This window comes from Austrofundulus limnaeus, unplaced genomic scaffold (assembly GCF_001266775.1).
Source record: "Austrofundulus limnaeus strain Quisiro unplaced genomic scaffold, Austrofundulus_limnaeus-1.0 Scaffold80, whole genome shotgun sequence".
Taxonomy (NCBI): Eukaryota; Metazoa; Chordata; class Actinopteri; order Cyprinodontiformes; family Rivulidae; genus Austrofundulus; species Austrofundulus limnaeus.
In genome coordinates, this window is record NW_013952482.1 from 112856 (window position 1) to 122843 (window position 9988).

The 9988-nt window shown below is 40.6% G+C and overlaps 2 protein-coding genes across 2 annotated transcripts in view; both read left to right on the forward strand.

Annotated features, from left to right (window-relative positions):
- si:ch211-14k19.8 (uncharacterized) overlaps positions 1-2233 on the forward strand; it is a 10624-nt gene extending 8391 nt beyond the window's left edge. Inside the window, exons 9-11 of the mRNA XM_014011371.1 lie at positions 616-837; positions 1849-2008; positions 2085-2233. Coding sequence (XP_013866825.1) covers positions 616-837; positions 1849-2008; positions 2085-2159 — 457 coding nt within the window. The 3' untranslated portion in view covers positions 2160-2233. The remainder of the gene's footprint in view (positions 1-615; positions 838-1848; positions 2009-2084) is intronic.
- Positions 2234-5286: 3053 nt separating this feature from the next.
- On the forward strand, positions 5287-8605 carry actb1 (actin, beta 1). The gene is made up of 7 exons (XM_014011373.1): positions 5287-5389; positions 6154-6279; positions 6372-6611; positions 7043-7289; positions 7371-7562; positions 7648-7829; positions 7944-8605. The coding sequence occupies exons 2-7, from the start codon at positions 6157-6159 to the stop codon at positions 8085-8087; spliced, it is 1128 nt and encodes a 375-aa protein (XP_013866827.1). The 5' UTR covers positions 5287-5389; positions 6154-6156; the 3' UTR covers positions 8088-8605.
- Positions 8606-9988: the final 1383 nt, after the last annotated feature.

Below are 9988 nucleotides of genomic sequence, written 5' to 3' on the forward strand. Positions count from 1 at the left end.
CTCGTACACACAACTTAAGAACAAATCTGTGCGTACGAACGGTTCTTGCATGAGGCCCAATGTTTCCAGGCAAATTTGCACTCAAAGTATCTTAAAGCTGAAAGCATCTGTAAACAAGRAGAGTATATGTAAACTCATTTAAAAATTTTAAAGAGGCATCTTTTTAATTTTACAAAAGGTTTGGCTTTAGTGTGAGAACGATTCTCAAAGTTTTGCACAGAATTTAATCCAGACAGCGCTGATCAATCAGGTAATTTGATCATTTTTTATTTACTAAAATGCAAATATATTAAACATGCAAAATAAAATTTTATTTCTTATCTTTTTATTCAAAACTATATTCCTGACAGCAGACAGTTACTGTTGGGTTCATTCAGTAAGGTCTATTTACTTGACATTACTTGTAAAAAGTTCATATTTTTACTTTTCTTTCTTTTCAAAGTCTCATCTCATCAAGGACAAGGTGTTTTGTTTTGTTTTTTTGTTTGTTTGTTTGTTTGTTTTAGTCCAGATTAAATGTGACTTTTTTGAAATCTTGCATGAAACTGAGGCTGTATAATCCTGCTTATAGATCCTGTCACTAATATAAAAATCCTCTCGTTATAATGTGTGCAGCTATCGCAAGTTCAACCACTTCGATGAGCTGTCGAGTCGGTTCTGGTTGCGTTCGTGGGCGGGGTCAGCGGATTCACTGGACAATCCCGCTTTCACCCGGTCCGATGAGTTGATGCACCTGCGAGCGCTGGACCGCCCCTGCTGTTACCATGATGACACGCTGTCGCTGGCTTCCTCTTGTCCCAGCCAYGGGGCGCACATCAATACGATTTACCCTCACAGGTGAACACACACTCAGTACCACACATGAACTGTTGGTGTGTACGCYAGCTTTGTTTCTGAAACTTTTGTCTACTTTTATCATCTTTTTGAGTTTGTAAGCTGCCCTTTGTTTTTCTGGCAATCTTTACACGAAGGGGGCCATTTTATTTATACACAAAGCATTCTGGGTAAACGATGACGTGGATAGGTCCTTGGTGCGAGGCTGCTGGCGAGCTATATCCACCTGAAGGTATCTGACGATTGGCTCTTTTAAATGAAACTAGAGAGCGTTGACAGAGAGGAGAAGGTAGAAATGATTCAGTCTGTAACTGAAAATATGGATGGAGGACAACAGAGCTGCTTCATGGAAGAACCCCAGCTTAGCCTTTGCGCTAGCGCCGAAGCTAAATTGCCTTATATGTATTAGCTCGGTGCTAGCGCGGCAAACTAACAAGCTAAACTGAGGTCCTCCATCCATATTTTCAGTTGCAGGCTGAGTCACTTTTGTGTTCCCCTCTCTGTCATGTGGATGGAGGACCTCAGTGACGAGAGGAGAATGTGTAGCGCTGAGGTAACAGGCTAAGCTGAGGTTCTTCTTCCATGAAGCAGCTCTGTTGTCCTCCATCTATATTTTCAGTTACAGGCTGAGTCATTTCTACCTTCTCTCTGTCAACGCTGTCTGGTTTCATTTAAAAGAGTCGATCATCAGATACCTTCAGGGTGGATACAGCTCGCTGGCAGCCTCGCACCAAGGACCTATCCACGTCATCGTTTACCCAGAATGCTTTGTGTGCAAATAAAATGGTCCCCTCCGTGTAATATATTTTTAAACTTTTAGTTTAAAAATGATAAAAACTGAACATTCTACAGTCTTTATTTTACAGTTAAAATATGTTTATTAAATAAAGTCTAATGTTACAACTAATCGTGGATCCCTTTTAAAAACCTGTACCATGACCCATGACCTCTGCGTTCTGTTCTTTAAAGTTCTGTCTGTGTAAACAACCCCTGGGCTCTCTGTTTGCTCTRCAGCTCCCAGTATGGTTGGAGGGGGAGTGGAATGAGTATGGGGGATGGTGTGTTGGACTCAGGGAAGGCCAGTGACCTGTCTGTCTGTAGTTGGCCTGTGGAGCCCATCCACTGGACTCCGTTCCCTCTCCTGCAGCACCTGGCGTCCCACAGGACACCCAGGGTGAGTGTGGAACCATGTGTTTGGTGTGGAAGAGAGAAGAACGGTCTGATTTTTACGTGTTCTTACTTCAAACCAGGTCAGGGTGACACGACCCCGGTCCTACTGTGAAGGCATGGAGCTGGTYGACCTGGGAAAAAGTTGGACTGCTTGACACACACACAAAAAAAGAAGCAGATATTTTCTTCCATTGTTTTAAATGCTAAATGTTACTTTTTCACTTATAAAACCTGTAAAATGCTAAATGTAAATGTGTGTGTATGTTGACTGAATAATTGCTAAAAATTTGACAAACTTCTTTTATTTTTAAAGGTGGTGTTGTTCTTTTGTATTTATCTGATTAATTTCCACGTGTGTTTATTGAGTAATGCTTTAATAAATAAAACAAGGCAAATGTTTTATTTTGTACATTTTTAGAGAATAAACATCCTTGTCAGCRTAAACTTTCTTGGCCAAATTTTATTTTATTTTTTCAGAAACCACAAATAATGACAAAGCCCAAAATAATTGCCATCAATTTGTCACAAGTTATCTAAAATGTTATAATGTGACAGGGCCCTTGGGACAGCAAGAAGCTGATTGTAGTTTAACTTAATACCCCGAATGTCTTAAATTTTGTTAACCTTTTAAACGACAAAAAAGCAACAGTTTTACCTTCCTACCCAAATCACGTTATAAGGATTTATAAGAAAAAAATTACCTCCCAAAGATGTTGAATGTAGAACATTAACAAGTTGGGGACACATGRCGTGATGTTGAAATTCTTTTGAATGCAATAATTGGTAATTCTGAACKTCTGGTTTGCAAACTGGAAAAATTACAGAAAACTTAACATCAGAGTTCAGACTTTAATTACTGTGATGCTGGGTCAAAGTGCAGAAATTTTAATTTCAGCATTAATTTCTAACACTTGCCTAAACCTAAACACTACCAGCACATGCCTAATGTAAACTTAAATATTCCCACCTTAGCCCTAAACCTGACTCAAAATATGTTTCACTGTGTTAGGACCAGAGTTTATTTTCTGCAGAAGGACTTCCAGCCCAGACAAAATAGGTGGTTATACCAGAAAAGTTCATTAAAAAAGAAGCCCATAACCACCTACACATATTAATAAAACAAACATTAAATGTATGCAACTTCTTCACTGAAAACATCACTCTTAAAATATTGCTGTTTTGTACAAATTAAATTGCCACCCACACAAAGTGAACAACTAATTTCGAGGCTTCCACTGAATTAATTACAGTTCTGTTTGGAACCAAACTCTTTACATCACCATGTTGAGTGTCTCTCAAGTCTTTATTCAATTTTTACAGAAGCTTAAAACTGTTTACTTCCCTGAAATATGCACAAGCTGTTCATTACTTTTGCTCAACTCATATTTCAACAACAAAATGACTACTTGTGTGCTGTAAGATGGCCAAAAAAGTTACCCTCATACAGGCTGAACACACCCCGCTTTATGAATGAACTCTGGTGGAACGTGACGTAATACGTGACTGGGAAAGAATGGCAAGGAGTGTAATCATGCTGACTGACCCTGTGTCGCACTCCCACAACTGTCTGTGATGTCAAATAACACGAGAGAGATGGATACCAGCGGAGGAGGAGGAGGGGAATGTGATGAATAAAGGAAGTGAGCTAATTAGTGCTTTAAGGGAGAGACAGAGCACTGGGAGTTGATTGTAAAGTGGACACAAGATACCTGCTGGCTTTTTTTCCTTATACGGTCTTAGTCAAAGCAGAGAGCCAGGATTTGATAGTTTCTCTGTGTGAGTGAACAATGCAGAGAGGGAGTGCCTGGTACATGTGAGTGTGTGTTGTATGTATTAGTCATGGGGCATGTTCTGAAATGGTACAAAAGTCGACGGGAAATGTTGAGAAACCTCAGGAAGCAGATAAGTGAGCAAAAAGATGCTAAAATGTGTTGATAATGCAACTTTTTTTAGGACATAGAAACAAGATGAATAGTGTCACACAGCCACAAACACACACGCAGCCTTAAAAAGACAGACTCATTCATTTCCTCAGACTGGTCACATGATCTGAGCCTTGCATTTTTCCCCCTTGTGTGACGCCCTCCAATATCTCCTTATATGGATGCCATCCAAAAGAACTCCTAAAGGGATGGATGGCTGTCCTGCTCTGGGCCTAGACTTGGTGTATGTGTGTGTGTGTGTGTGTGTCCCTGTGCATGTGTTCAGCCTCTGTCTAAAGCTGGATAAGACCTGTTTGTAAAAAAAAAAATAAACAATTCCCTGATCAGCTCATTCACCCCACCATCCCTCAATGTATATACTGCGCTGAGCTGCAGGAACTTCCTGCATGCATCTTAAAAAAAAGGAGGCACTGTAAAAACCTGCTTCCTGTCTTTACTGGTGAACTGGCTCCCATATATCCATATTAGGAACACGCAGAGCTTGTGAGAATTCCCAGTGTCAGTTTATAAGTCTTTGCCTTGTGCCCTAATGGAGTTAAAACAGCAGCTGGGTCCGTTGCCACGCTTTGTTTGGTCAAATTTCAAAGAAGTGAAGCGAGATAAGCATGATCGTAAAATATATTGCATTCAAACAGTAAAAAAATAAAAGTTTTATGAAGCACACAAAGTCATGCATAATTGTGTGTAGATACGCAATGAAATGTGTCATAATAGGCCGGTAATTTCACTTTAATGCCATCGCAACAGCTCATTATGTGTCAGTCATATTACACAAGTGATGAGAGGTTTGCATTTACACCCTCCAGGGTTTAGATGTAACATACCTCAGATTTCTCTCATCTCTCTGTATGTGTGTGAGAGAGAYTGGTATGCCAGGGCAGGATTGTCAGACAAGGTGTTAACAGTGCTGTCAGTGACCCTGAGATTGTAAATTGCACCGAGTAAAAAAAAGGTTTTACTAAATTAGGTTTTAATACATACACATGTTTGTCCTTTTTGTCAAATTAGGTAAAGAGTTTTAGGGATAGAGTTTTGAAACACCAAATAACAGGACGTGTTTTGCAGCCATGTGATTTGCCTACTTGCACCACCTCATTGTCTTCAGTTAATATTAAAATAACAATAGGTTGAAATGAGAATATTTTCCCACTGTCTGAACAATCCAGTATTGATAACTTTAAAGGTTTATGGTGCTTCCTCTACCCAAAACAAGCCCCCACTGCCAAGTCAGGGCTCACAAATGTAATCTGCATGCGCCACACCCAGTGGACGCAGCAGAGCCAATCAGAGGCCGCCGTGAGGAAAGATCTCCTTATAAGGGTAGGGGCTGCAGCACGAGCTTGGATAAAATCCTGCAATATATTGGCCTCCATTGCAGTCCAAGTTAGACACTGATAGACTCAGTCACACGTTGCCTGAACGGATAACCCTCCTTCACACAGGTAAGAGAATATTTCAAATCTTTAAATGCGTTCATTAGTATGTTTAGGCTCCCCCCCTGCGTAAATTTTAAGCTTAAAATGTTTTAAAAAGGTTGAACTTTTTTTCAAGTTGGCTCGGGTTGTAGGGATGCTCTGGTTGGGGAGTGTTAATACAGGGATTAACGGTGTTTTGCATGCCGTGAATAGTTGTGCTGCTTCGTGTCCTGTCCAAGTCTTAAATCAGACTGCGTTCTTGCTTAGCCTGCTTTGACGTCGGCACTTTCTCTTATTTCACATTTTTTGGTAAATGTGATTTGATGAATTTGGGATACAGCGTTTAAGTTTGGATGCCAATAGCCAGGCGTGTTTCGGTGACAGTCTGTTAAAGTTGCGTTCAGCTGCTACTGAAAGTTTGTATTTTCGCGTTCTTTCAACCTACCGGCACGCCAGAGTGGGGGGAGTAAATGTAGTCAATGAAATGGCTTTTATTTAATTCAGTAAGGGTAATTTGAAGGGAGTGGTCTGTGTCATCTGAGGTTGGAGCAACATGGGGATGACTTCCGGGTGGGTCTGCCCCAGTCTCCAGTCTGCCCTCACTTTTGTCCTTATATGGGCATGGCCAGACCGGGAGAGATGCTTTCTTTTCTCCTCTCTGGGGAGGGTTTGAATTGGGAACGCGCACAACTGCGACATCCAGCGTACAGGCACCAAACTGACCAGGCTTTAATCTTCTTTATTAGATGAAAAATGAAATATCCCTAATCAAACTTCTTATATCTCCTCAGAAAATGGAAGACGAAATCGCCGCCCTTGTTGTTGACAATGGCTCTGGAATGTGCAAAGCTGGCTTTGCAGGAGACGATGCTCCACGTGCAGTCTTCCCCTCCATTGTTGGCCGTCCCAGGCATCAGGTACAAATTTTTTCCCATTTTTTTCCCCCCCTAATGTCTTCTGTGTGTAGTCTTAAAACTGTAGTCAATTTTTATTATTTTTCTCTCCTTAGGGTGTAATGGTTGGAATGGGCCAGAAGGACAGCTATGTTGGTGATGAGGCACAGAGCAAAAGAGGAATCCTGACTTTGAAATACCCCATTGAGCATGGTATTGTGACCAACTGGGATGACATGGAGAAGATCTGGCATCACACTTTCTACAATGAGCTGAGAGTAGCCCCTGAGGAGCACCCAGTCCTACTGACAGAAGCCCCCCTGAACCCCAAGGCCAACAGAGAGAAGATGACCCAGGTAAGGTTAACAGAATAATAGATTTAATTGAAACTGTATTCTCCTCTACAGGGCCCTACAGGACACTTGAGGCATTTTCTTTATGGCTCAATCTGTCATTTTCCTCCTGTTCAACTTCTAGGCTTCTCCCTGAGCTGATCTTTTTCATCTCTACGGATGCTTCAGGTTTCTGTCTTTACTGCATCAAGAATGAGTAGTTGCAGCATGTTCACTGCTGTACTAAATTTGATTTGCTAGAGCAGATCAAGACTTAATTGAGTGTCTGCATGACTGAACCATTAACTGAACAAGCTGAGTGAGATTCAAGACTTCTACAGTCATTGACAAAGTTTTTACATTTTTGGCCAGTGATTGCACTAACCACTACAAGCTTCCTCGGGTTACTTTGATTCAGTTAAGACTTAACTGCTCATTTCCTCTCTCCCTCCCAGATTATGTTTGAGACCTTCAACACACCTGCCATGTACGTTGCCATCCAGGCTGTACTGTCTCTGTACGCCTCTGGCCGTACCACTGGAATTGTCATGGACTCTGGTGATGGTGTGACCCACACGGTGCCAATCTACGAAGGCTACGCTCTGCCCCATGCCATCCTAAGGTTGGACCTGGCTGGCAGGGACCTCACAGACTACCTCATGAAAATCCTGACTGAGAGGGGATACAGCTTCACCACTACAGGTATGTTTTTATTTTTTTATTTTTTTTTAGTACATTTAACACTTAATGATGCAGAAAGACTAACTTTATGTTGTCCCACAGCTGAGCGTGAGATTGTGCGAGACATTAAAGAGAAGCTGTGCTATGTTGCACTGGACTTCGAGCAAGAAATGGGAACTGCTGCCTCCTCCTCTTCACTGGAGAAAAGCTACGAGCTGCCTGACGGCCAGGTCATCACAATTGGAAATGAGAGGTTCCGCTGCCCCGAGTCTCTCTTCCAGCCTTCTTTCCTTGGTAGGTAATCGAACCGGGTCAAGTTTCAATGGCTGTAGGTTTTATAAAATAAGACACTAACCCTTTTATTGCAATTTTTCTACAGGCATGGAGTCCTGCGGTATTCATGAGACTACCTTCAACAGCATTATGAAGTGTGACGTTGATATCCGTAAAGACCTGTATGCCAACACTGTCCTGTCTGGTGGTACAACCATGTACCCTGGCATTGCAGACCGTATGCAGAAGGAGATCACTGCCCTGGCCCCCACCACCATGAAGATCAAGGTAAATATGAAAGCTTATTGTGGAATGCAGAAAATTCACTGCTTGGAGTTGTGCAATAGACCCGAGCACAAATGATTTATCTTAATATTTGAACCTACTTTTTCCTCTTTGCAGATCATTGCTCCTCCAGAGAGGAAGTACTCTGTATGGATTGGAGGTTCCATCCTGGCCTCCCTGTCCACCTTCCAGCAGATGTGGATCAGCAAGCAGGAGTATGATGAGTCTGGTCCCAGCATTGTCCACAGGAAGTGCTTCTAAACAGACTGTCAATTCCTGTACCCCACTTCCCTCTAAAAAAAAATACCAAAACAAAACACTGCTCAATGGGCTCTGCATAAAAGCACCAACACTGTGCTGAGCCTACACCTCTTCCCATTCTGTTATCACTCTGGCTATGGCACTACGCCCTCTGATTGGGCTAACTACATGAAGTACAGAGCATCCAGGTGTGACTGTGGAAAAACATGTCGGTTGTCGTGTTGTGTAGGTCATTTCAGATGTCTTCGTTCACCACCTTATTTGCCTCTATGAAGGTTTATTCTCTGGTGGGCTTTGCTGCCCAACAGAACTGTAGTATTGCTTAATATGTAAATTATGTAATCTGAACTTTAGTTTTTGTTTTTTGTACTTTCAGCCTTAAATGAGTCCAGTTTTGTCATCATGCAAAAATACAAAACAAGGCTTCTACATTGTGTTGAGGTGTATGAAGGATTGTGCATGGGGCTTCAAGCCTCTGTACGCAACAACTCAATAAAAGTGCACATGTCTAAACTGTCTATGGGGTGTTTGTTTTTGGCAACACTAATAGTGCCCTTATACTGACTTACCTAACAACCTATAACTGAGTGTAGATTGTAGTGAAAGAACATGGTACAAAATATTTACTTGTGTAAGGTCTTGCAGTATTTAATGTGTTCATGCATTTGAGTAAAGATACTTTTGAGGTGGTGTATACCTATAATCAAACTGAATGTTCATGTCAGTGTACATAACTGCAAGTACTCTGATTAGGAAATACTACCTTTTTTTTTTTTTCAAAATTATTTGGACAGTCATGTACAACTAATAAATTACACATTATTGCATTAACTTATGTCAAGACTACTACTGCACATTAAGTCTATGCTAATGAACTGCAACAGCTCCCCCTGCTGTGTAAAATGTAGCTTTCCCTCTGTGTTCAACTAAAAGCTGTTTTTGTTTTCCCCGTTTGACCTTGCCACAGATGGGTGAACACACTAACAGGACAGAGGTTGAAATTTTGCATAAAAGGTCAGTTTACAGCAGCCTTTAAGGACATGGATCAGCCGCTGCATAAACTGCAGCCTGCATGAGCTCAGACCATAGCCTGTAGCATCAATCAATGCTCTTTACACTTGATACTAATAGTTCTATCCCTGTATACAATAATCTGCCTAAGTTTAATGGTCTGATCTGGTAAGGACAATTCGTTTTCTTTGTGAAAACATTACTGTACAAAAACTGAATAGCTTAACCGAGTTTTTTTTGATCACTGAAAAACCTTAATTTGGTGTATTTAAATTATTGTTAAATGTTTTTAAAAAATAGTCATGTTCCAAAAACTGTATTCAAAGTTCCTAATGTGTATCAAAAAAAAAAAAAAAATACAAAGCATTAGATAACAATTACAGACCGCATAACCAATTTAATGTTTTCTTTTCTCAATATTTCCAAACTTTCGTTTATTCTGGAAACATGTTCTGTTTGGCTTTCAACAAAATTGACTTCAAAGGAATTTGTTATTAATCTTTTAATCATTCAGGCCAAATTTCATTTACATAAAAAAATGTTTAACGAAAAAAATTTTCATCTCCTTCGTGATCGAATTTACACAATATATACACTCAATTCACTTTTCTACTAATCAGAAGGCAAAAAATTACATTCTTGTTCACTTTTTGGAATTGCTGATTTATTTTTTTTATCTTGGTTGGTTTTTTGTGATTTAATCGTTTTATCTATTGTTTAAGTTTATTTCTATTTTTATTGTGGCAGGATGAATTGCACCTGCTGGCAGGGTAATTGTGGTGTTGTGGCAGCCAATGACACTAGAGGGTGCTCCCTATAAAAAGCACAGGTAAACTGCAGGTTTAGATTAGATTGGTTGGCTGAAGACACGTCACCGTGTGGTCCAGTGT